Source organism: Lethenteron reissneri, chromosome 41 (assembly GCF_015708825.2).
Source record: "Lethenteron reissneri isolate LAM-NWPU_2019-01 chromosome 41, ASM1570882v1, whole genome shotgun sequence".
Lineage (NCBI taxonomy): Eukaryota > Metazoa > Chordata > Hyperoartia > Petromyzontiformes > Petromyzontidae > Lethenteron > Lethenteron reissneri.
The window spans coordinates 5,599,544-5,622,870 of NC_083819.1; the positions used below are offsets into that span (position 1 = coordinate 5,599,544).

At 46.4% G+C, this 23,327-nt stretch overlaps 2 protein-coding genes across 2 annotated transcripts; both read left to right on the forward strand.

Annotated features, from left to right (window-relative positions):
• The first annotated feature begins 3,604 nt into the window (after positions 1-3,604).
• TRMT112 (tRNA methyltransferase activator subunit 11-2) lies at positions 3,605-10,314 on the forward strand. The gene is made up of 4 exons (XM_061568528.1): positions 3,605-3,806; positions 6,378-6,479; positions 8,072-8,164; positions 8,945-10,314. Exons 1-4 carry the CDS (start codon positions 3,732-3,734, stop codon positions 9,044-9,046), a joined length of 372 nt encoding a protein of 123 aa, XP_061424512.1. The 5' UTR covers positions 3,605-3,731; the 3' UTR covers positions 9,047-10,314.
• Positions 10,315-12,950: 2,636 nt separating this feature from the next.
• LOC133352617 (histamine H2 receptor-like) lies at positions 12,951-22,851 on the forward strand. The gene is made up of 3 exons (XM_061568371.1): positions 12,951-13,722; positions 18,684-18,837; positions 19,702-22,851. The coding sequence occupies exons 1-3, from the start codon at positions 12,951-12,953 to the stop codon at positions 19,904-19,906; spliced, it is 1,131 nt and encodes a 376-aa protein (XP_061424355.1). The 3' UTR covers positions 19,907-22,851.
• Positions 22,852-23,327: the final 476 nt, after the last annotated feature.

Consider the following 23,327-nt stretch of genomic DNA (forward strand, 5'->3'; position numbering starts at 1 on the left):
ATAGGGGGAGAGAGAGGGGGAGAGAGAGGGGGGTAGAGATAGGGGGAGAGAGGGGGGGTAGAGATAGGGGGAGAGAGGGGGGGGTAGAGATAGGGGGAGAGAGGGGGGGGAAGAGATAGGGGGAGAGAGGGGGGGGTAGAGATAGGGGGAGAGAGAGGGGGAGAGAAGAGGGGGGTAGAGATAGGGGGAGAGAGAGGGGGGGTAGAGATAGGGGGAGAGAGAGGGGGAGAGAGAGGGGGGTAGAGATAGGGGGAGAGAGAGGGGGGTAGAGATAGGGGGAGAGAGAGGGGGGTAGAGATAGGGGTAGAGATAGGGGGAGAGAGAGGGGGAGAGAGAGGGGGGTAGAGATTAGGGGGAGAGAGAGGGGGGTGGTAGAGAGAGGGGGAGAGAGAGGGGGAGAGAGAGGGGGGTAGAGATAGGGGGAGAGAGAGGGGGGTAGAGATAGGGGGAGAGAGAGGGGGGTAGAGATAGGGGGAGAGAGGGGGGGGGTAGAGATAGGGGGAGATATAGGGGGAGAGAGAGGGGGGTAGAGATAGGGGGAGAGAGAGGGGGGGTAGAGGAGACAATGGGGGAGTTGGGAGGAGGACTGTGCGTGCCCAGCATGGGCAGGGAGACAATGGGGGGGAGGAAGGGGGTAAAGATAGGGGGAGAGGGGGGGTAGAGATAGGGGAAGGGGGGTAGAGATAGAGGTGGAGCTGCAGGCGAGGGCGCAGTCCAAGTGTGTTAGACAATGGGGGGAGGAAGAGGGTAGAGATAGGGGGAGAGAGAGGGGGGGTAGGGGGAGAGATGGGGGGGCATTGCACCTCGCTACACACATCGACACTGCTGACGGCAGAGGTTGACAACACAAATCAAGTCATGACCCAAAGTGGTTGATGACATCTTTCCAATGATTGCTGAGTTTAAAACCGTCGTCTCGGTTGAAATTGTGTCTGTATATATGGATGGCTTCGTGAACGAATCTTTGTTGATAGCCAGTCGGCTTGCAAAGTACCATCGTCTTATAGAAATCGATTTCATGTGAGCCAGCCGCATTAAAGTAATAATCAGCCACGGCAGAAGTATTGGTCCTGGCGTGTTTCAGATCTGCCTTGTGTTCACGAACACGGTCCGAGACATGTCGCTTAGTTTCCCCAATGTAACTACTGCCGCAGACACAGCTTAGTTTGTAGACGCCGGGATATTGCATGTCAGGAATCTTGTCCTTCACAGATGGGATCAGGTCACGAATTCTATGCACTGTGTTAAATCGGACCTAGATCTTGTGTTTGTTCAAGATTTAGGAAATCGTTTTGGTTATCCCTGATATGCAAGGCAATGTGATGATTTTGATTGGATCTTCAGATGGCGCCTTCCTCACGGTTGGGGTGATGGCTTTGCGGATTGTGTAGTCAGAATATCCATTCGCCCTGAGAGCTTGGTGTACGTGTTTGAGTTCACTGGTCAGGTGTTCATGGTCGGAGATACATTGAGCTCTATGGTGTAGCGTTTTGATGAGGGAATTCTCATTGTTCACATTATCTTCTGCTGCGTTGGCAGTGGTGCGCAAAGCCCAGATGACAATAAAACTCAGAATCAAGAGATACATTTATCTCTTCCCTCTCCAACCCAGCTTAAATATACGCTGCCAAGCCTGGTGGTGTTTCATTCAGACGCTGTCATTCCGACAGCCCTGTTCTTCACCTGAGGACGGCTGCTTGCGTTGTGGCCAAAACGTCGTGAGAATTATTTTATTATGAAATAATAAATAAAATAATAGCATACGACGTTTCGATTGCAACACAGAAAAAATTACACTAAATAAACAGGCAGAGAGAGAGAACAAAAAACCCAGAGAGAGAGAGAAATAAGGTAAACTTGGAACTTCCCCGTAGTACATAATCGACCAGGCTATGCGTTAATTGTGTGTTGACCGACTCTCTGTGTCGTTTTACATAACATTTCGATACTTTGCTAGGTTATTTAATTTTAGTGTGTCTCTTTCTCCCTCTAAGCCTGCGTACTTCTCTACGCGTCTCCTCGTACTCATTGACATGTAAATTTTGTCTCTACCCCCTCCCTCTCTCTGCCTCCGCCCCCCTCTGTCTATTTAAGGCCACCCCACAGAGACGATCACCCGTCTCTGTACCTGTGTTGCCCGCTGTGTGTATCTTGGTGGTATCTGTCTGCTTATATGTCTGTCTATAATTTTTTCTGGTTAGATTTTATGTCGCTATTTCATCATACCTGATGATGATTGCTTGTGTTGCAATCGAAACGTCGTATGCTATTATTTTATTTATTATTTTATCTTTATACGTGACTTTACCGAAAGAACCAAAGAATAATTCCTGCAGTCACGAAAGCTCCACAATTAAGATTATTTTATTATGTTTTATTTTTATTATTTTATTATTTCCCTTCTACGTGACTTTACCGAAAGAGCCAAGAAGATCTGTAAAGCTATTTTTAGGAGACGTCCAGTCGCTTAACACGTTTGTCAATACTATTATAGCCTTAACAATATATAATAGGATATGTTTCGGACAAAGGCCCTTCTTTATAGAACCTAAATGATCGATGTGCAATCACGCTGCCTTGTTATTGATAAACATGTTGTTGTTATTGTTTTTATATTAGGGGCCGTCCATAAATGACGTCACGCGATTTTGGACGATTTTTGACCCCCCCCCCCCCTCGTCACACGGCGTCACAAAAAGTCAGACCCCCCCCTCAAATATGACGTCACAAAGCTCTGCCCCCCCCCCCCTCCAAAAATAAAACATGCTTCAAATTGCTTTAATCTATTGTCATTGTAGTGCGTATTTAATGACTCTGATGTTGTAGGAGAAAACATTTATTTAAAAAAAGTCTATTTAATTAAGTAGAACGAAATAACCAAAAAGATGAATCCCTGCAGTCACGAAGGCTTTAAATCGAAATTTAAGTAGAACGTGTTGTCTATATTTATTTAAAGTTGCGCATTTTGATGTGACGTCACATTTCTCACCCCCCCCCCCCTCGTCACACATCGTCACAAATGTCTGACCCCCCCCCCCAGGTGCGTGACGTCATTTAAGGACGGCCCCTTGACCCTCATGAATTCACTGCCATCAAGCCATGCTTGTTTATTGTAGTACAGAGTTAGACTGATGGCCTTAATCTAAGTTGTCTTGTGGTTGTTGTTGTTGTTGTTTGACTTGCATCCCACTGGGATTTTTGCACACAGCGTTGGTGTGTAACGGTGCTTTCTCTGCAATATTTTGCTGTCTTTTCTTGGATTTTCTGTTTGCACTTAGTCACATAGTCACTTTAAGATGTTTTTTGTTCATGTTTTTGTTTTTTTATTTGTTGCGGTTGCACCCGATTCAAGAGCCGAATGGCTCACAGGGCTCTATACCTAATACATGATTATTATTATTATTATTTATTTGACTTTTTTAATGTTTTACCTACGTGACTTTACCGAAAAAACCTAAGAATATGAATCCTTGCAGTCACGAAAGCTTCAAATCTAGAACTAATAAATCAACTTGAACTTGAAGCGCAGAGCCGGAACCAATATTCGAGAGCCGGTACTTTTCCTACCACATCGCTCTGTCGTTTCCACGGGGAGGGAGGGGGGACAGAGCGTGGCGATCTTGACGACACGTGTTGTCGCGGCGTTGCACGTTTCGCTGCGAGAGAAGAATCATCACCCGCAGCTCGTTCATAGCTCTTACAAATATCGCAGCAACGACTCCGCACAAAACATGAAGCTGTTGACGCACAACATGCTCACCTCGCACGTCAAGGGCGTCACCAAGGGATTTCCTCTCAAGATTACGGTGAGGCGTCTGGTCCCGTAATCTTGGGCCTTGCCAACTTGCCCGTGACTCTATCGGTATTTGTGAGTCGCTAAAACTCACGATCATTTTGACGACTAACTAAATGTAGCTCAATGTACGGATAACATGGTGAGATATCTCTGTTGAGCTGGCGTTGACTCGGTGATGGGGGCGCGGGGCGCTTGCTTGAACCATTTCAGAATAGGTTTTACCCTTTCTGCCAATAAAACTTGTCTTAAGATGTTAAAACGCCAAACTGAAATCTTTTGCAAGCAATCATGTCTGCATTAGCCACACAAACTTGTGGTGAACATGCAAAAACATTCTCTGGTAGTATATTCATTGTCTTAACACCTGTTTTTATTGTCCTATAAAAGGTTAAAGTCCCATGATGTTTTAACCATACTTCACCTATCCGGTCGGTGCGGGTTGAAGGCTGAAGTCATTGCTGTATGTACTGTATTGTAACGCATTGATAACCGTATGTATGTATACTTGTGCCGTCTTATAGTGCTCTATACCGGCATGGGCGGAGTTTGACTTCTATATTTGGGGGGGCAGGGGTCCGCTTTGTCCCTCAAATTAGGAACCGCGGGTGTATATACTTTTTAATCTTAATTGTAAACTATTGAAAATGTTTACGGATATCGATCACTCGGAATGTATCCAGTCTTGAAAGCAAAGCGGCGTTAGTCCGTGGACCAAGGTAGGCATTGGTGCCAGATAAGTTAGGGCAGGGGTCGGGAACCTTTTTGACTGGGAGAGCCATAAAAGCCAAATATTTCTAAATATATTGCATTGAGAGCCATATAGTATTTTTAACGTATAATAAATTAAATATGTCTTTTAATGCGACTTCTGGTGCTGCATGGTTTTGCTGAAGGCCTTGTAGTCTGGTTCGTACGTGGTGAGGTTGAGCTTCATGCAGGCGTGACCTGTGAAATTTATCTTCAAAACTAATTTCTGTTTACTTTAAAATGACACAGTATTATTAAGCAATATTACAAGTATTTTAAAATCAGTTCCAAACTGATATTTTTATTTTATTTTTTTCAACTCAAAATTGTCTGGGAGCCATATGCCGTCACCGAAAGAGCCATATATGGCTCGCGAGCCATAGGTTCCCGACCACTGAGTTAGAGAATCATCTTTTAGTTGTACCAATGTATATTCTTTGGGTCTTTCTGTAAAGCCACATAGATAATAAAACAATATTTATTATCATTTTACTAATATATATTATCATTTTTCTATCAACGAGGCTTTACCGAAATACCCAAATAATATGAATTCCTGCTGTCACGAAGCTTTACGTCAACATTTGTACCAATTTATCTACACGGCTCATGCGAGTGAATTACTTGATAACCCACTCCGTACGAATGTGTATCCTATCATTCGCTATTATTGGCCACAAAGAAATTTGAATAGCTAAATGTATGCCACCTCAGGTGGTACTGACAAGTTAATGAGTTAATGATGACGTCACCCTGCTGCTGCTCTATATAAGAACGGGAGACACAGCAGAGCATTCACCATTCTGGCGAATTGCCCGATGATGCTGGATGCAATTACCAGCGAAACGTCGTACTACTCAAATTGTAAATGTTGTGGTTTCGCGCTTCAACACACCGGTGGGCTAAAGCAGTGAACTAATTTGTCTTTTGTCAACGTGACACTTTTTTACTGATTGGCCGTGTCGGGTGGTGGAGGGTTACGACACATTTATAAATAACGCGATCTAAACCCAAAAACGTTGATTATGAAAGTGATACTATATCTGGTTTTAATCTCATGCACTGCGTTGAGACTCCACAGTGTTTGGATGGGCGACCATCTGCACAGCGCGTTCTTATAGGTAGGGGGCTACTGAGTGCAGCAGGGGGCAGTTATGCAGAGTACACCGTTGTACTGTACTCCTGTGCCCACACGTGTATGCCCCCGCCTTCACCAACCTGCACTGCCCAGCTAAGTACTGTATGGTCAAACAATCCCTATCACCGACATGGTGTGGGGAGGGGGGTCCCTCATCCAGCGGTGGATTAAACGATGTATGGACATGTATGAGTTGTGATTTAAAATCTAACCGTGCATTGCTATTGTTGCAGCTAATTAAATCTCCTGTTTTGTCATCATTCTGAAGGCTTTGCAAATACTGTTGAAGCCCCACCTTTTTATATCACCTTGCTTGATGGGCCATCATCAGCCATTATCAATCCACTGCTGGATAAAGCCGCCTGTGTCTCTCGCGGTCCTGCCATGTAACATGGGCTCTCGCCTGATTGAAACGGGATCACCCGCCCGTTCGCCTACGTTTTGGAAAGAGGCAAACTGTGGTAAACTCCGTTAAACACGTTGGCTTTTGTGACCAATATTATCCAAAATAGAGGTTTTCAGGTTAGATCACGTAAATATAAATGTGTCGTTGTCGATTTACTCTCCTAACACACCGGTGTGTTATACTTGTAACGAATTGGCATGTTCCGTTTACGTGACAGACCTTATTAATTTGCTGTGGTAAACTCTGTGCTGTGTCCCTTCTCATCCCTGCCCCTCTTCTGCTCTTCCTAGGCCACGGAAGTGAAGGTCATGAATGTCGACTTCAACCCGGAGTTTGTGGCGCGCATGATCCCCAAGTTGGAGTGGCCGGCGCTCTGCAAAGCTGCTGACAGTGTGCGTGGATGTTCAATACTTTCAGATTTTCTTTCGCTTTCGTATTTTTTTGCTATGTTTCATTTTGCAGGTTTATATCTGTAAATGTCATTGCGACCACAGTTCATGGTCGTGCAATCGTGCCAATAACAATTGTCATTACTGTGTGTGTTGTTTGCAGTCGTGCCTCCGCTTGCTTACGTTGTTGCTCTTTCGTTGTTGGTTTTATCCCTCTTTTCTCTCGGCTTTTTATCATGTTTCTTATTTGCTGTGGCTCTTCTGATGTGGTCATTTCAGCAAAACACATCACACGCTTTTGATGCTCGCATCATTCATTCAAAGCGCTTTCTCGTGCTATTATGTGGAATGTAGCCGCTCCGTGTGTAGCTGTGTGATATGTTTTTTCAGGTTGCGCCGCGTGTCGCTTAGCATAATGTCTTGACAACAAATAGACGTTGAATTAATTATGGGTTAAATTGAATTCTTACGCTCAAGATGATGTATGCGTTTGACCGTCCTTGTAAGAATTCATACCAAGGGGCACTGAATTGGCTCTGCTGAGATCCTGGGTTTCAACCTGGGTCCATCATTTATTAAACAAGGCTTGCAACTGTCGTATGACACATAACTGCAAGAGAAAGCATCGCGTTAAATATTTTTCATTTATTTCAATGAACACTCTTTCCTGGGCGAAAGAGTGTGCCTTTAGGGTGGATAAAGAGGTTGATAGTAATGACATCAGAAGTAGTTAATTGATTTCTTTTAGTGCCGTTATCTTATCCACTGTTAGCCGTTGGTTTAAAATGTATATCTTTGTCTCGTTTCACGATGGTGATAGTGCAGTTGAACTATAATTGGGGTTGTTGAAGTGTAGCAAAAACTAAATCTTTCACATCTAAATGCTAATATTTTGTCTGGATTCTACACGCATCGTCTGGAACAAATTCTGGAGTAGATACATTTTTGCATCCCAAATAAATCAGCCTCCCGGTTTGTGTTATGTGGTGGCCAGCTGAGGACCATGCTGTAAACGACATTGCATTGTACTGTGCTTCATTGGTTCCACGTTTTTATTCCCTGCCTTCATCAACCCACACTGACTAGCTTGGTGAAGTATGGCCAAACCCCCACGCTCCTCGTGGTATGCTGAGGCCCTCATGCAGCAGTGGAATGATAGCACTGTATGTGGACATGCACATCAAACACATTCCTGCGGAGGGAGCTGGTAGGAACGTTGGGTTGCTCGGTCAATGGCCAGGGTCAACGGCGGCGTGGTGTATTCCGGAAATATGCCGACTGTGAGGGCGGGCACAAGCCGACGTGAGTAGGTTAAACGTTGACTTTTATAAGGGCACCACGGGGTGACCAACCCCACCCCTCCCACTCCCCACCACTCCCCACCCAGCCCCTCCCCACCCTTTCCAACCAGCCCCTCCCCACCCAGCCCCACCCTCTCCACCCAGCCCCTCACCACCCTCCCCTCCCCACTTAGCCCCTCCCCACCCAGCCCCTCCCTGCACGACGGACGGACACAATAATCCCCTGTGGGCTGGTGTAACCAGGAGGTTCCTACCAGTATAACGAACTTGTGTGTGTGTGTGTTTCTTATGCAGATCGGCCACCTGAATAACCTGCCCCTGGAGCTGGATCCCAACTACCAGGGCAATGAGGACTTCCTGAAGAAAGTTCATCACGTGCTGATGGAGGTGGGGCCCTCGATCCAGCTGCCACTGACAAAGAATCCCCCTTGTAGCCTCAGCAGACTGTTGGCGCTAGTGCTGTTAGCAAGCCCCTATTTTGGCTGGTACGGTGCGCAGCGATGGGGTTGTATGGCTAGAACCATGCACCCTGGCTACCTTTATCTCTTCCCAGTATTCTACTTTCGTATTGCAGATGTAAATGCAGAGCAACAACTCCAATTTCGCATTCGGGTGGTCAAGCCAGTTAACCGCGTCAGGAGCAGCAGAGTATCGCTGTGACGTCTCCTTCATATTCGCAGTATTGATGTTTGCACAATGCACCGTGCACTCATTTAAGCCTAAGTCAACCTGTACCCGAGAGGGCTGATGTTGAAACGGATCGGATGTGCCAGTGAAAAATTAACCCATAAAAACAAAGTTTTTCACTATAAATCCTTTATATGCCTGGCATCGGTTTTATTTTATTATTCATTTCTGTTTTTCTTGAGTAAGAGTTTCATTTTTATCACATTGGTATTTTAAATTAAATATGAAAAAAAAAATTTCCCTAAAAAGTGGAAAATTTAGGGAAAAAATTTTCACGAAAATAAATTGTCACGCACAACGAGTCTGTGTGCAAAATGTCAGCTCGATTGGATCACGGGAAGTGGGTTAAAAAACGACTAAAGATTTGCACGGTCGTAAGCGCGCAAGCAAGCAAGTGAACTTAATATAAAGGATTTAAAAAGGGCATGAGTGACTGCGGATAGCTGGTTGTGTAGGTTTGACTCTCGGCTGTGTCCACAGGTGGAGGTGGTGGAGGGCAGCCTGCAGTGCCCGGAGTCGGGGCGCCAGTTTCCGATCACCAAGGGCATCCCCAACATGCTGCTCAACGAGGAAGAAGTTTGATCTCCGCTTTCGTCAAAACCTGCACATCCCTCCCCCGCCCCCAAGTACCCACAGCTCCCTTACGTTTGCCTCTAATGCGTCATCACATTGTGAAAACAGGGCCCCTTGTATACATGCCGGGTGTTGTTAACTCATCGACCACGTGTATAGTTTTTTGTAATAAAATGCTGAGGAATAAAAGTCACTGCCACTTGATTAAGATCTACACTTGTTACGTTCCCGTGACCATTTAGTTCCGAGTAAGGCAGCCTTTCCAGGACAAGCCAGCTTCAACTGGGTTGTGTCGTCCACTTGTAGTGGTCCGTGGGGCTCGCTTTGCGAAGGGAGAGATGCATGTTTCACTTGGGCCTCCCTCGGAAACGGTCGTGATGACGCAGGGTCAGGGCGGAAGAGAGATGTGTGGCCAACAGCAGGCTCTTGCTTTGGTCACTTTGAGGGCCTTGCATTTGTTTAAAAATACAATAACAGGAAAGCATAACCAACCCAACCATACGTTAAGCGGCGTTCAAGAAAACTACAATCACTTGTGTATGTATGTTGAACTTGTTTCGCACCGTACGTAGCCAGCCGTACTAATCGGAGGTGCGGTTAATCGGAGATGCCGTGGAGGGAGCGGGAGGGGTCTGGGGATTATGGAGCAGGGTGTGTTGAGCCCACAGAGTCACGCAACTCTTAAAGCGTTAGGACGAGACACGAGAAGTGTGCTGGGCCTTACCAAGAGGCCCAGCAGCACGACTTGTGGTTGTGGGTACGTCCAATTTGAGTTACCTTGCCAAGTCTAAAGTGTTATGGGTACCCACTGGAAAAACAAAGTGGCATTCTCCATGTTCTATTTACAGGCAGACTACAAATGCTGGTAAATATTGTGAATGAAAAGTAGCTTGCTACTTACACATGAGACCCAACACTTGAATTGCAGGACTTTTATAAGCAGCTGTAAACATGGCTCTCATGCTGCATGCATGGCAGAGGCCGAGGTGGCCAATGACAGTAACCAACGTCCTAAAGTGTGTGACCAATTTCGTTTTTGTTATTCACTTGGTAAAGTTGTGCTACATTCACTCTACGCTAAAGTGAGAGTATTGTGAAACCGGCTGGATTTTCCAAGTGCTTCTATTGTGCTTGCACGGTTGGTTAATGTACTCTTGTGTCATGAAAACTTTTACAAACATTGTTTTGGACTCCAACAGATCGATCCTCTGTAATTATAATTTAACGTTTATGTACTGTTAAAGATTTGTAATAAAATAACCATGTATGGTATTGGAGTATTGTGGGTTACGTTACTTGTTTGAATTCAAAGCTACACCAACTACACTGCAGTAACTTCAAGTCATTTAGTGGGAAATGTTACTGTGGCCATTGACTAAAATTGCGAAAAAATGCACCTGATCCCATCAGTTCCCAGAAGCTAAGCAGGGTTGAGACTGGGTCGTGTTTGGATGGGTGACTACCATAGAGAGTGGGTTATCGGCAGCTGCTGGGCTACATGGTATGCAGCTCAGGGCAGTGTAGTATACTCCACTGTTGTACTCTACTGTGCACTCTCGCATCTATGCTACCAACCTGCACCGACCAGCATGGTGACCTGTAGTCATATTCGCCCCCCACCCACAGTACGCACGGTGAAGGGAGATTCATCCAGCAGTGGATTGTCAGAGCCAGTACTTGTCCACTTTGCAGGCACTGTCCTACAGCGTCGACAGATGGCACTGTAACGCAAACGAATGGCACGTAAGCGTAATTCTGGCACGCGCCTCCTGGATCATGGTCGTGGGTAGAGCGGGGGCTGTGTGTTGATGTGGACGTCGCACTTGGAGCAGACACTTTGCTCTCGCAGTGCATCTGTTGCAGAAGAAAAGCCTATTTTTGTCCGCTTTCACGTGAAATTGCCAAAAAAATTACTAATCCAGATTGAAAACATTTCATGAGAACTGATTTTTTGTGTTTAGTTTGTTGGCCTTCACCCTCCCAACACCTCCGATTAGCAAGTTTAGCTACGTAAGGTGCGAAAGAAGTTCAACATCCGTACATGCAAGTACGGCAGCGCACAGTGTTGCTCGCTGGATTTAACAGGATTTTATACTGGTAGGAACCTCCTGGTTACACCGGCCCACAGGGGATTATTGTGTCCGTCCGTCGTGCAGGGAGGGGCTGGGTGGGGAGGGTGGGGCTGGGTGGGGGGTGGGAGGGGTGGGGCTGGGTGGGGAGGGGCTGGTCACCCCATGGTGCCCTTATAAAACTCAACGTTTAACCTACTCACGCCGGCTTGTGCCCGCCCTCACAGTCGGCCATATTTGCGGAATACACCACGCCGCCGTTGACCCTGGCCATTGATCGAGCAACCCAACGTTCCGACCAGCTCCCTCCGCAGGAATGTGTTGCAGTTTTGCAACCTGCAATCTGCAGCTTATTGGATGAGTTGGATTTTAAGATATTTTTTAAAGACAATGCTGCATCTTTTTTAGAGTTTTTCGGAGGCCTTTATCCATCAGTGGATTGACAAATGACTGTGCACATATACATGCAAAATGCTTTCTTCCAAAAACTAAAGAGTGGTCTCGTATCGCAGAGCGATGGCAGATAACTTGCGGTGGGGCAAAGTGTGGGTACTCCCACTGTGTACAGCATGCCTGGCGAGAATTCAAAGAGGAGGATAAATAACAAACAAGTCAAAGATCGCTTGTGTAGCCTGCATACACTGTTGGGGCAATTGCTGTTAGCGAACACCTATGAAGGGCGAACTGGCACATGCGGTGTGTGGTCAACACCATGCCCAACTGCTTTTGTCCCCCCCCGCTGCTGATGTTTAAACATCGCTGAATCAATCTCGGAGAAACCCAGGACTGGCTTAGATAATCACCAGTGATGTTAGCGGTGGCTGGGAATGGAACTGGTTGCTGTGCTTATAGTGCAGTGCGCTTAACCGCTACACAAGCACTTACGCACACGTTACACGTGCACACACACAAAAAAAACCCCTTTCGGCAAATAGAAGTCGCGCTGGTGTTCCCCCTCTTGCCACTTCCACACGTGTGGTATCGCTTCGCTTGGCCCGCGGCGGCAGCAAGCCGGTGCCGGTTGGCCAAAGGAGCGGAATGATTAGGGCAAAGCAGGATTGACTTTTAAGGTGCTTCACAACGCAGGGTGACAGATGAGAGGGGCGACCGGGAGCACTGAAGGTTTATTAAGCGAGAGCCTACTTCTTCTTGGTTCTTTCGGTAAAGTCACGTAGAAGGGAAGTAATAAAATAATAAAAATAAAACATAATAAAATTATTCTCACGACGTTTCGGCCACAACGCAAGCAGCCGTCCTCAGGTGAAAACCAGGTCCGTCGAGGCGACAGAGTCTGAAGAGAGCCTACTCCCAATCACTTGGCTTAAGGCTGTGAGTAAATGATCCAGCATGCCAGCGCATTTTAATTGAATCGCTGCACTGCACAGACTTTAGTGAAGACCTAATTTCACGTGAGGTCGATTAAGCATATATTTATTAGTTTTTTTCCATCTATGACGTGGGGCTGACCAGGTAAACGAGTGCAACCCACAAGAATAATAAAAAAGGGGAGGTTGCGGAGAAGAGGGGGGGAGGTGGGGGAGGAGTGCTGCGTGTAATCAGCGCTGGTTTGGGGTTGGGAGCAGCACAGGTAGGAAGGGAGCAGCAGTTGCATAGCAGTAGCAACCCTGGGCACTACGGACACTGGCACAGTGCTTCACATGAGAAGGTAGGAGGATTACCAATGTGGAAAAGGCGTTCTAAATCCATCAGTCATTGCTGTTTGTAGCTCATGAAATTCAACCGTTGTAAAAAAAACGGGAATAATATTTCCCCAGATTAAATTCTTCCTACCGTCCGTTAATTTCACAAATCTGTCGGGGTGGGGGGGGGGTGGAGGGGGAAGCATGTCTGGCCTACAGTGGAATTCGGTGGGCCTGTACACTTACGGCACGCTGCTGCTGCTCACCAGCGTCTCCGCCGTGGCCTCCAACGCCGCCTACCTGGTGCTCGTCGCCGCCTTCAAGCCGCTGCGCGCCCAGAGCTCCGCGTTCTCCGTCAACCTCGCCACGTGCGATCTACTCATGGGGCTACTCTGGGCACCGGTCGCGGCCGTCGGCAGCCTGCAGGCGGCGTCCGACTGGCAGCAGCCCTCCATCAACGCGAGCGCCGCCGCCGCCGCAGCGACGTCGGAGTGGAACGGCACCCTGTGCCAAGCCCAGGCGTTCACCTTCCAGCTGCTGCAGGTGGCGTGCGTGCTCTCGCTGACGCTGATCAGCGCGGCGCGCTTCGTCGAGATCCGCTTCTCGCTGCAGTCGGCCGGGCGAGGGCTGTCGGGCGCTCGCGGCGCCCGCGTGGTGGCCGGCGTGTGGGCGTACGCGCTGCTCACGGCGTGCCTGCCCTTCGCCGGCGTGGGTAGCTACGGCCTGGTGGCGGGCGGCGCGCAGGGCTCGTGCGGGCCCGTGTTTGGCGTGGTGCGCCCGGCGCTGCAGTGCGCGCTGGTGTTGGGCGCCGGCGCTGTGCTGCCCATTCTGGCGCTGTGCGGCATGTACACCTACATCGTGCACGCGGCACGCCGGCAGGCCAAGAAGGGCACCTTCATCTGCAACGACGAGCACTGCTACTACGTGCCGGCCAACCGCTACATCAAGTGCACCATCCCACTTATCACCGCCGTCGGTGAGTGCTCGCGGGTTTGTTCGGCCGCTAGGCTTTGGGGGAAAAAAAAATATATAGAGTCGAGGAAAATGCGAGGCGGCGTTTTTATTGAGCGCTCTGATGTGTTTTCGGTTGCACTGCACCTCCGATTTGCACGGTTGGCTACGTTCGATGCTAAACAAATTCAACATACATAGTGGCAATGTTTACATATCGCACCAGGTACTCATTTGAGGCCAAATCAACCAAGGGGAGGCCCGGGGCCATTTCAGATAATTGTCACTGGCATTGGCCATGAACAGGAATCGAACTCGGGTCACCGAGTTTGTGGCACAGTGCACTACAAACTACGTACGTTCGTAAACCTGACCAACCCCTCGGAGAGCCGCGAAAACCCACGTGCTTGTGTTTTGATTTGTTTAGCTGCAGAGGCGCCGTGGTAAGGCGGTGGGTGTCCTTTTCATACGTGTTTATGCTTCTCTAATTAAAAGCTGCCAAAATAATCCAGTTCATTGAAATTAAAATTTGCTCAGTCGTGCTGATTAAACAGTTGCCAAACCCTGCCTCGGCCACCTTTGTTCAGCCTTGACCCGGCCGCTTTGTCGATTTCAAAAGCGCGCGGCGATGCAGCACAAAGGGTTCCGGTGCCGCCGTGCTTGTGCTCTTTATTAAAAGGGACACACCGTGCATTCTGTCCGCCCGTGTGTTCTCTGCGTCGATTGCGCCGCGTCGTTTTTGCGGGACCCTGCGCCACCGTGTGAATTAGCGATGCGTTTCGGATGTGGGGGGGGGGTCCTGCGATCTCGCATTGCCGGGCACTGGAGCGCGTGAAACAACAACAACAAAAGCAGCTGCAGCACCTGTAACCAACTCGCCGACGTCTCTACAAAATCGCCAAACCAGTCCCCCCTCCCCGCCCCACAATATTTATACGTGTCTGCACCTGCTACATTGTGTCACGCTGCATACATTCGCGTATAAAGCCAAGCGTGCAATCGCATATATGTACACGATTAGTATTTGCTTACGTATTAGATGAACGCACACAAATATTCAGTTTATTTTTTACACAATGTGTCTCCATAGAGCCATATAGGAGAAGTGGCGCCACATAGGTTAGCTCACTGCCCTCTGAGCTCGCTGACCTGAGTTTGATTCCCGGCCATGACTAGGTCACCAGTGCTATCAGAACCGGTTGTGGGTCCCTTCTTCACCAACCCGCACTGACCAGTGTAGTAAAGTATGGCCAATAACCCTCCGTGACCATTGCAGCATGGGGAGTCCTTCATCCAGCAGTGAATTAACAATCTACTGTCACCAATTATTTTGACTATAACTATTTTTATTCTTTGTTCTTTCGGTAAAGTCACGTAGAAGGGAAATAATAAAATAATATTAATATAACACAATTCAAATTCTCACGACGTTTCGACTGCAACACAAGCGATCATCATCAGGTGTGAAATCCACAGAAAGAAAATTTGAAAAAAAAAAATCTAAATTGATAACTATTTTTTAAACTTATTTTACCAGGTAAGACCTAGAGAGATTAAATGCTCTTTTTCAGAAGCGAGGAGGCTTACACCATTGAAACCTCCTTTGCCAGTAGCAAAATATGATCATTGTTTTTTTTACCCTTTTATCTGGCAACAAAACTGACACCTTTTTTACAAGGAGTCATGTTTGCATTGACCACAATACCTGCGGTCAGAATGCAAACAAAAAACACAACTCTAATAATGTATGCACTGTCCTTGAAATTGATTGGTCCACACCCGAGACAGCTTTTCTTAGAGCCTAGTCTCACATGGTGTTGGACCAGATGACGCCAAAAGGCTTATCTTATGTAAATTCATAGCAGCCAAATGTTCTAAACGCATGTTGATTCTAAATGTGGAAGGACAAACCGGAGGACCCGGGGAAAAATCCATGCAAGCACAGAGAGAACATGCAAACTCCCAAATATACAGCAGGCATCAGGGTTGGGATTGAACCCACGACCTCCTGTATACCATGTGAGGTAGTTAACATCTCACAACCGTGGCATCCTTATAATTATTTGAACCATATACACTATTTTACGAATATACACACACACATAGTCCAATGTCTTTAAACCAGGTGAGACCCCATTATTTGTCGTTATTGTTTGAAAGGGAGACCTGGATAATGATACACAAAGACAGGTCATTTAGCAGAAACAGATCAGATATGTGTCGCTGGGACAGCAACTGAAGGTGGACCGATATTAATTTCATGGAATAACTGGAACATCGAGAGATACTCACAGCGAGTATGAAAAGTGGCAAATGTTTTTTCTCCTGCTGCGTCAGTGCTGACCATCACAAGAACATTACATCCCTGCGGTTCCTCCGTCACGTGACTCCACATCGCGCGACCCATGCCTGCACACACACCGCGCTGCGCATCCCCGCACACTGCGTTCCCAATGGTAGCTCTCGCTCCCTCTTTCCCTGCCACCCTAATTCAACACCTCCGATTAGCACTGTTCGCTACGTATGGTGCGAAAGAAGTTCAACATGCATGCTTACATCATACGTTTTACGGAAGATATACCATTTTGGGCCCTGCCACTCTATACGTGCGCATGAAGATTCGATTCGGCTCATTCATTCGCATTTCAATAGCTGCCACGGTGTGGCTGATGAGCTGTGTGGGTTACCGGCGACCGTCACCGCTGGCTTTAGCTACGGCAATGTCTGTGGTCCTTTTGTCATCGTTATTGTTGTTGCCTCTCAGTCTCATCCATGTTTCTTGTTTACTGCGGCTCTCATGACGTCGCCTTTTCAGTGCCTGCATCTTTCACATCGGCACTTACCGCAGCTTTCTCACCCTCTCATCTAGGGACCCGCAACAGCTTCAGGGTTCCATCTCCGGCATGCGCGCTTTTACGCGCCGTATCGCGCGTCGTTTGGCATGATGGCCGCCGATTCGCACCACTTGCCGTGGGAGCTTAGGAAGAAATCAGTTCTGGGAGAAATCTTCAGTTCCCAATTCAGTTGGTTTATTGTGCCGAGTGAGACGAGGCGCAACACGAAAACACAACCGCGAGAAATGGCACATTTTCCCACGTGTCAGATTATGCTTGCCGATGTTTGGCCTCCTTGTTTTACAACTTGGTTGCTGTGTTTTGGTCCATGCGTTCCACATTTGGTCCAGATGGATTGTGGAATCGCCGGAGCATATCAAGTATTTTAAATGCACTCGAATGCCTTTATGTATTAAACATGAAATGCACGAGAATTCCATTATGTAATACATAATATTTAATAAATGCACTTGGATTCCTTCATGTGTTATACATTAAATGCACCAGAATTCCTTTATCTATATATATGAAAGGGAAATTTGTGAATGTGTGTCTGTTCGAAATGTTTAGCATACTTCCCAACATTCAACAAACTTGAAAATTGGCATGTGGGTAGCTTCCAGACTGTACACAAAGCAAAAAGTATAAAAATATATATGAAAGGGAAATTTGTGAATGTGTGTCTGTTCGAAATGTTTAGCATACTTCCCAACATTCAACAAACTTGAAAATTGGCATGTGGGTAGCTTCCAGACTGTACACAAAGCAAAAAGTATAAAAATAGACTTTTGTATTTGGGCGGGGGGGGGGGCGCAATAATGGATATATTTTGCACGGCAAGTGAGCGGTGACGTCACATCTGTGATGTCACATCTGTGATGTCACCCGCATGCGGCAGCGTCACGCAGTGTGCCTGATGACGTCACGCACCCCCCCCCCCACCCTCCGCATAGGCCGTCTATTACTCCAAGACAAGAATCCAAGTCCCGGGTGAAGCCGGGTAGTTAAGCTAGTGTAGTATATAATGTATGCTAGTATTAAGTTATGTACGGTAGTATGTTTATTTTCTGTGCTCACCTGCACACTTTTCACACCACTTTAACCACTTTAAACCACGATCCAAAATCGGTGTTTTGGTCCAGGGCCCATACATTCATAGTTTTATGGCAAAATTGTTATCATTCACCCTCCACCACCAGATGATATTTTCACATTTGCAAATATATTACTTATATGTGCCACTGAATTGCTCAAATCCTGACCAATAATGCTCACAATATCAAGTTGAAAGTTTCAAGATTGTCACGTATATCAATATATTATTTATAACGTGCCAATGTATTCATTGCATTCTGGCCAATAATGCTCCTCAATAGTGACTGGGTTCAACATCAAACTGCTTTGAGTTTCATCAAGTAATGAACTCGGCAATATAACCACCACGTGGCCTGACCCCAAAAAGAAAAATCACATTTTTTTGGTGATGCTATGTTGACAGTGGTGCACAAGCACAATTAACAAACAAAAAGACTCAACATAATCATCCATAACACTGGTATACTATTTTATAATAATATAATAAATGTGCTACGAAGTGCTACTGCGCACTTGTGATAACTTAGATTATAAGAGTTGCGCGTTTATACATGTATTTACTATGCAGCCAGACAAGCCATTGCCCAAAATGTCGCCTGTTATATATTTGTTTTCTTTTAAGGCCACAGAGTTATTGATGAATGTGTTGAAGGTTTTTTTTGAGAAAATAAATATGATCGTGGTATTAGGTACGAGAACCTGGCGCTGCGGTGGCGAGATGTTAACTGCGTCGCCTGGCAAGCAGGAGGTTGTGGGTTCGATCCCAATCCTGACACCTGTATATTTAGAGTTTGCCGTGTCTCTCCCCGTGGTCGTGTGTATTTTGCTCCGAGTCTTCCGGTTTTTCCCTCCACATTTAGAATCAACATGTGTTTAGAGTATTTGGCTGCTATAAATTTCCACGTGGTAAGCCACTTCATTGACCTATCATTTGTAGCCGGGTCACTTCTGACAAAGAGCTATGGCAGTTTGGGTCAGCGGGCCTTACCCTGGTAAAATAAAAAATAGTTCATGGTTGAGTTTTAACTTGTAGCAACCATGCTTCCATTGGCGGTAGTGACGATGCTGGTCTGCTGGAGTCCCTACGTCGCCGTGGGTTTCTACTCGGCGCTGGGAGGCCTCCCCGTGCCGCCCATCGCACAGGCCATGGCCACCTGGTTGCTCGTCTTCACGTCTGTGCTCAATCCCTGGACCAACTCTCTCCGACAAAAGTAAGAGTCAATAACGGTCACGGCCACTGTACGTGGGATTGCTAGTCATGGGGAAAAAGGAAAAAAATAAATAGGTTCAAGAGTTTGCCCTCCCCCCCCAAGCTGTTTCGGGAATGATTAGACATTCTGCGTCCATCTCGGCTTAGTGTAATGAAAACCATACGGTGGCAAACCGTACTAATTTCTCCGAAAAGGGGTGAATTCCAGTCGCAAACAATGCAATACAATTGCAACGTGCGTAGCCTCTGAAGGCTGCCGTAACTCAATGCGCTTCACAAAGCTTTGCTTAAAACTAAACTAAGTAAAAAAAAAAATTGCGTTGAGAATTGAACGCTACGTCGATATTCTATATCGGTGTTTCTCAAAAAATGTTGGCCCGTGGACCACCGAGCCCCCACACCCCTAGTAACAAAACGCATTCAATGATCTCTAAATACTAGTAATGCAAATTGATTCATAAGGATTTTTTTAGAGGTGGCATTTCGTTTTTAATTTTAGGGGAGTTTAATAAGGGTAGTTTACGTAACTCCCTTTTTCAATTAAATATGATAACTAAAATATTAATTAATGTCCATAACAAAAGGTGTTAACATCGTCATTATCTCGGGATCAACCTGCATTTGTATCACAGCCTGTGGCCCACCTGGAGGACCGTCTTGGACCACTGGTGGAACCTTGGGACCACACTTCGAGAACCGCTGCTCTGTATTAATACAATCAAATAAACTTAAGCAGAATATCTATTGACACAACCAACTACATAAAACCCTTAAGATTAAGTTGCGACAAAACTATCAAAACCACCGTGACAGTAAAATCAACAAACGTGCAACATCACTTTTGTCTGGTGTCCTCACCGCACAGGAAATTCCAAAACGCCCTGCGCTCGGGATGGGAGCGAGCAAGGCGGTTCCTGACGGGCGGCCCCGGACCGGGACCCGGACCGGGGGGCACAGGGGACAGGGACCGGGCCTCCTCCGGGAAAGACCCTCAGCTCAGGGTCCCCGGCGATGGGGAAGAGGCAGTCAGCACTGCGACCTCGCACGACCTCTCCTCCTTACCCGCGTGACGACATCCAACCCGGCGACTATGAATGCTTTCGTCTTATATGGTAGATGTTCGATGGAGGTGATTGCTCCCTTCCACAGCAATGCGGAATTTCCATAACTGGCTAAGGGCCGGTGAGGTACCGTGATTGGCACTGCCCCTGGCACACAGAATGAAATAGGACCCCCTCCTGTCTGCCCTTCCCCCGTCTGCGTAGCCTGGCGGCTGGGCCACTCTTGACACGTGGGCACAGGTGCAGTTGCACCGCCTGTACACTCGATAGCGAAGCCAATGCCAAGAACGCTGACTTTTCACTTATACGCACAGTTGCTTAAATTTCTGGGTGCGAAAAAGCGTGGTAGTGATGATATTGACACGAGTGGCCTCACTTCCTGTAATGAGTTGCATTTCCAAGGCTTTTAGCGGAGTGGATATTCGAAACTATCTTTTTTAACCGTACAAAATTTCGTATCTTAATGTATTAGAAAATCGGGAACACATTCCTCAACATTGTTATACATTTTTGGGTTAAAACAAATGAAATGTCTGCGTTATTATAAGTAAATCTCACTTGTGTGTTTTAACGGTGTATACGGATCACAAACTTGGATACTAAGGAAACAAGAAGAATATATATTCTGCTATTTGTGGAAAAGACATAGTATAGGAAATGAAGATCATTCAAACTTTGTCTTTCAAGGCACCGTCCTTAAAACTCAGGGTGCTGGATACACATTATTAAAACTTTCAATTCCATGCAATTAATGTAATTTCGGTTAATCTAAGTCATTTGAGTACATTATAAATAACATAAAGAAAGTTTATGACGTTTGAAGTGTATTTCGTTTAACCAGTTGACAACTCAAGAGATACGGATCGTGTCATTTGCAAGAGTGACCCTGGGGCATTTGTCTGCCAGCAGGGGGCGATGATTTCTATCTATCGTCCCAAATGAGTCATATGCAGTGTCATGTATTTTTTTATTTGACCCTAACGCCAGCGCACAATGGCTTACTCCTGCAAATGACGTCAGGAAATCTTTACCGTTCAGTGTGTAGCAGACGGTGCGCGCTATTTTAGATTGAGAGCCGCTGCAATAATCGGAGCGATCGCCGGGATCGAACTGTGAACCTGCACAACAAACAGCGGATGCACTACCGCTGGGAAACGTCACGGCCCAGATGGAATGAACGAGGATAGAAATAAATTGAGGAACGCAGACTGCTAGGATACGGTCACGTCGGGATATGATGCAACCAAACGGGGAATCCGGCAAAAGCAATGGTGCCACGTGTGGAATAGAACAGAGGCACAGGGCGACCAAGACAAATATTGACTGATAGAGTGAGAGGGAAAGGAATGACACGGATACATCAGCCGCAGGTGGAATATGATGATGATTGTCAACAGTTGACTGCTGCTGCTACTGCTTCCAGTGCCAGTTTGTGGATACAACCACCTCTTTAACTACCGCGTGATAACGTAGAATCAACATTTGGAGTCACACTAATGCTCGTGCTCTGAGTCACGGCTCAGCTGAGGCTTGGCTCTGGCTCGAGTGAGCCGGCTCACAGTCGTACTCAGCTTAAGCCGGCTCTGAGCACGGTCCCAGCCACTCTCAGGATTTTCCACGAGCTGATCCCGAGCCAAGCTGCTGCGGCTGTTGCTGCTTGCTCACGCGTCTTTGGAAGCTACTTAGTGGGTCAAGTCTGAGCTGGGCTCTAACTGAGACTATGGCCCCTAAGTTTCCTCCACTCCAGAGGTGGAGAAGATTACTTTGCCGTACGTACGCGTGCACGTTGAACTTCTTTTGCACCGTACGTAGCCAACCGTGATAATCCGATGCGGGTTATCACGAAAAGCATATGCACAGTGGTTTCACTGAGTGTTAAGGTTATGTTTTATGAGTGCCCTGCATTGGAATGTTTGACCAATTCCATAACATCGAGTTTAGTTTAGTTATTATTGTATTCATGTTACTTATTCGTGTAACATGCTTATCGTTTGAGCAGTAAAATAACAGTATATTCCCCTTTGAGTTTACATGTGCATACATCATGTAATCATATACATACATAAATATATGAGCGTATATTACACTATATATTGTTCGTGATATGACCGTATGTACTGTTATCGAGTGCCAATTAATGGTAACATGGCATCATACAAGAGGGTGGGTCTGGCCACCGTTGTGACCCCAGTGCTGATGTTTGTACACTCCACAACAAGGTACCTTTTCAGATATCACTTGGTCCTGTTATCCATGGGCAAGAATTGAACCCTGGAAGAAACCAATAAAGAGGCGAATGAGAGTAGCTAGGAGTTTTTTGGGAAAACTTCACTTCACAATTTAAATCACCAACACCATTGGTCCTGAACAAGAACGTTTTTAAATTTGAAAAATATCTCCCCTCCCATCACCTTTAACAGACTGTTGGGGCAAGGGCTGATAGGGAGTGGCACCTATGAAGGCCGGCACGGCACATGAAGGGGTGGGTAACCAGTAACCACTCCCGGCCGCCTTTGTCTCCCCAGTACTGATGTTGTTTACACACCGCCTATCAGGTACTTACAATTATACACACACACATGCATAAAGCACAACGCAATTCATGCACTGGTTGTTCACACATGGAGGAATATTAGCCCCACAAACTTTGAATGAGACCAGACACACAATTCAATTGATAAAAAAAAAAGCACTCACAACGATCCTCATTAGTCCCGTGTTACAACAGACAAAAAAGATTGCGTGAGTAATAGGCTAAGGTTTCATGGCTATGTCTCTTCAGAGACGAAGACAGATATTGACTGACTTTGGGGTTGGAGATTGAATGTTACGCATGGGCCATGACAAAATTACGTGTTCATTTATTACTTGTTAAACATATTTCTCTCACAGCTATCTGCTCCAAATAAGGGCCGTTACCTGAAATGTAAGCCTGTTATGTAAGTTTTTGCTAAAACGAGCGCGTTATTAATACATGTAATGCATTTGTGTTTTTGCTTGTGTACCATTGATGATGACGCAATTTCTCAATGTTTTGTTTACTGTCAATAAAGTGGCTTTCATATGTCAACAGTTTGTTGAGAAATCTTATAGCCCAAAAACACACAGACATACGTAATCACCTAAATGAGGCATTAACCTACGGTGTGTGCCATATGACTTGACATTTTACATAATACGCAATACGGGCTCATGGTTACGCAAGAAGGGCAGTGGCCTGTCACTGTCCCAATGTCCAACTCCAATGTGCAGAGCACTAATAAGGTCAACCGATTTAAATTGCAGTCATGCATGTGCTGTGCAAGCTAATTTACTGCGGGCAGGTGGACCTGTAGTTTTGACATCGTAATGTCAGGACTTGTCATGGAAACCGCTAAAAGCACAGTGTGCGTCAAACCTCAATATCCTGCATCTCTCTCTCTTACCCATC